Source organism: Squalius cephalus (assembly GCF_949319135.1).
Source record: "Squalius cephalus genome assembly, chromosome: 12".
In the NCBI taxonomy this organism is placed as follows: Eukaryota; Metazoa; Chordata; class Actinopteri; order Cypriniformes; family Leuciscidae; genus Squalius; species Squalius cephalus.
Window position 1 is genome coordinate 38,862,754 of NC_137133.1, and position 2,834 is coordinate 38,865,587.

The 2,834-nt window shown below is 45.9% G+C and overlaps 1 protein-coding gene across 1 annotated transcript; it reads left to right on the forward strand.

Moving 5' to 3' along the window:
* Window positions 1-896: 896 nt before the first annotated feature.
* On the forward strand, window positions 897-1,650 carry LOC307168929 (zona pellucida sperm-binding protein 4-like; the record flags this gene model as incomplete). Its single annotated transcript, XM_079889234.1, has 3 exons — window positions 897-1,098; window positions 1,175-1,367; window positions 1,437-1,650. Exons 1-3 carry the CDS (start codon window positions 912-914, stop codon window positions 1,648-1,650), a joined length of 594 nt encoding a protein of 197 aa, XP_079745360.1. The 5' UTR covers window positions 897-911.
* Between the last annotated feature and the right edge of the window lie 1,184 nt (window positions 1,651-2,834).

A 2,834-nucleotide genomic window follows, 5' to 3' on the forward strand; every position in this document is an offset into this window, starting at 1 on the left:
AGTTCAACAGTTTCCTCAGTTAGTTCAACAGCAAGCTAGTCAACAGTTTCCTCAGTCAGTTCAACAGCAAGCTAGTCAACAGTTTCCTCAGTTAGTTCAACAGCAAGCTAGTCAACAGTTTGCTCAGTCAGGTCAACAGCAAGCTAGTCAACAGTTTCCTCAGTCAGGTCAACAGTTTCCTCAGTCAGGTCAACAGTTTCCTCAGTCAGGTCAACAGTTTCCTCAGTCAGGTCAACAGTTTCCTCAGTCAGGTCAACAGTTTCCTCAGCAGTTTCAGCCTAAGCAGCCAGTGGCACAGGCAGAGCCCCTTGACAAGTGTACTGTAGCTGATTATGAGCAGATTCAATGTGGACCACCTGGTATCAGTGGTGCGGAGTGTGCTGCTATCAACTGCTGCTTTAATGGACAGCAGTGTTACTATGGGAAGGCAGGTAAGAGTGTAGAGTCAATGTAGAGGCATTCATGTTAAACTGATCCTCAGCAATAACCTGCTCTTGTAACTCGTTCCAGTGACTGTCCAGTGTATAAGAGATGGTCAGTTTGTGGTAGTGGTGGCTAGAGATGTTACGCTGCCTCGATTGAGCCTGGATTCAGTCCGTCTCCTGGATGGAAGTGATCCAGCTTGCAGTCCTGTGGGATCCACACCTTTCTTTGCTATATACCAGTTCCCTGTCACTGCGTGTGGCACAAGCATGATGGTGAGTAGCTGCTTGTGGTTTTGTTCTGCATGGCTTAGAATGGATTGGATGCCAACAATGTTACTATTTGCAGGAGGACAGTGGGTATGTGGTGTATGAAAACAGAATGACCTCCTCATATGAAGTGGGTATCGGACCACTTGGTTCCATTACAAGGGACAGCCATTTTGAGTAAGTGATGTATGCTTTATCATAAATGTGAATCATTGACAAATGCTACAAGCTCACTGTTTGTTGTCCAGGCTTCTCTTCCAGTGTAGGTACTCTGGTACCTCTGTGGAAGCTCTGGTTGTGGAGGTCAACACCGTTCCTCCACCTCCACCAGTAGCTGCTCCTGGACCCCTCAGGGTGGAGCTTAGACTGGCAAATGGTCAATGTGTCACCAAAGGCTGTGCAGAAGGTAAGTGTTTGTCCCAAGTATGCCTAAAGCCTTTCTAAAGCTCCAGTTTCTAGTTAAACACTGCATTCTTCCTCAGGGGACGAGGCGTACACGTCCTACTACAGTGACGCTGATTATCCAGTTACAAAAGTCCTGCGGGAGCCTGTGTATGTTGAGGTGCACATTTTGGAGAGGACCGACCCCAACATTGTCCTGATGCTGGGACATTGCTGGGCGACATCAACCCCCAGCCCACTCAGTCTACCCCAATGGGATCTTCTGGTTGATGGGTGAGTAAGGCCAGTCTTTTTCCATCTAGTGTGCTGTAAGGCATTTCTGAGTGCCTCTTTGCCTTTCAGATGCCCTTACCAGGATGATCGTTACCTGACCACATTGGTTCCAGTGGTTGGATCATCTGGTCTTCAGTTCCCGACCCACTACAAGCGCTTTGTTGTGAAGATGTTCACATTTGTAGATCCAGCATCACTGGCTCCTCTGCAGGAAACCGTATGCTCTACAGCCTTACCTCAACCCTTAATATTAGTGCTTTTTACAGTGAATTCTATGGCTTAACCCTTTCCCCCTCTGTTAGGTCTTCATCCACTGTAGTACAGCGGTGTGCCATCCCTCCTCTGGCTCCTGTGAGCAAAGCTGCACTAGGAAAAGTGAGTGCTTGCTGTAAGTTGACTTCAGGAACTGAGAATTTGACTGAAATGCCCCTCATGCTTCAACCACTTTTTACAGGAAGAGACACTCACGACAAGACCATCTCTAGTGGGCAAACTGTGGTGTCTAGTGGACAAGTTAACCTGGTCAAGTGAATTTTAGTGTTTTAATAAACTTCATGAAACTCAACCTGTTTCTCTTTGGTATTCATTTCTGTCTGGAGTTGGATGTTTCATGACTGTTCTCAGTTTGACTTCTGCACTACTAAGCCTTTTTCTTGTGCATTGAGATTCTTGACTTGAACTAAACAAGCCAAGTTTCTGCCTAAGCCATGTAACTTTGTAACATTCTGCCTATACAAGGCAGGATACACCACAAAATGTTTTAGACCCTCTATGAAAGCTTTGGATAGAATTGCTCACAATGTAAACAAAAAAGCAAGCTCAAATGACAAACCAAAGTGTATTAAATAGAAAGCACTGAAAATCAATGTATACAAAAATGTAATTGTGTGTTCCAGTCCAATGTTGTGTATGCGTTGAATCGGCCTCACCGGTAAGCTGTTTAAGTCTGTGCACATGATGAACAGTGCTGTCCTGTGAAGTGATCTACAAGGTGAAATAATCCAGCAAGTATATCTCCACAAAGTCTGTCAATGACAGCCAAGCTGTGTATTGCGATCAATCGCTAATCCAAAAGAGCAATAGTAAAGTTGCTCCCTTAACAGAAGTGAAGTTGATCAGCTGAAGTTAAGTGACGGCTAAGTATGATAACCCATACTTGGAATTTGATCTCCAAGTTAGTGCGCACACATTGCAAATGTGGATACACACACCCAGAGCAGCGGGCAGCCTGTGTGGTGCCAGGGGAGTGATTGGGGGTTAGGTGCCTTGCTCAAGGGCACCTCAGTCATTTCCTGCCGGTACTGGAATCAAACTAGCAACCTTTGGCTCACCAGTCCAACTCTGTAACCATTAGGCCATGACTGCCTGCGTATGACGTCACAGGGATTCCCAGGTGTAACGATCAAGACTCTTGCTCAGAAAAAAAAACAGTAAGACCAACACTCGACAGGGGCAACAAAAACCCAG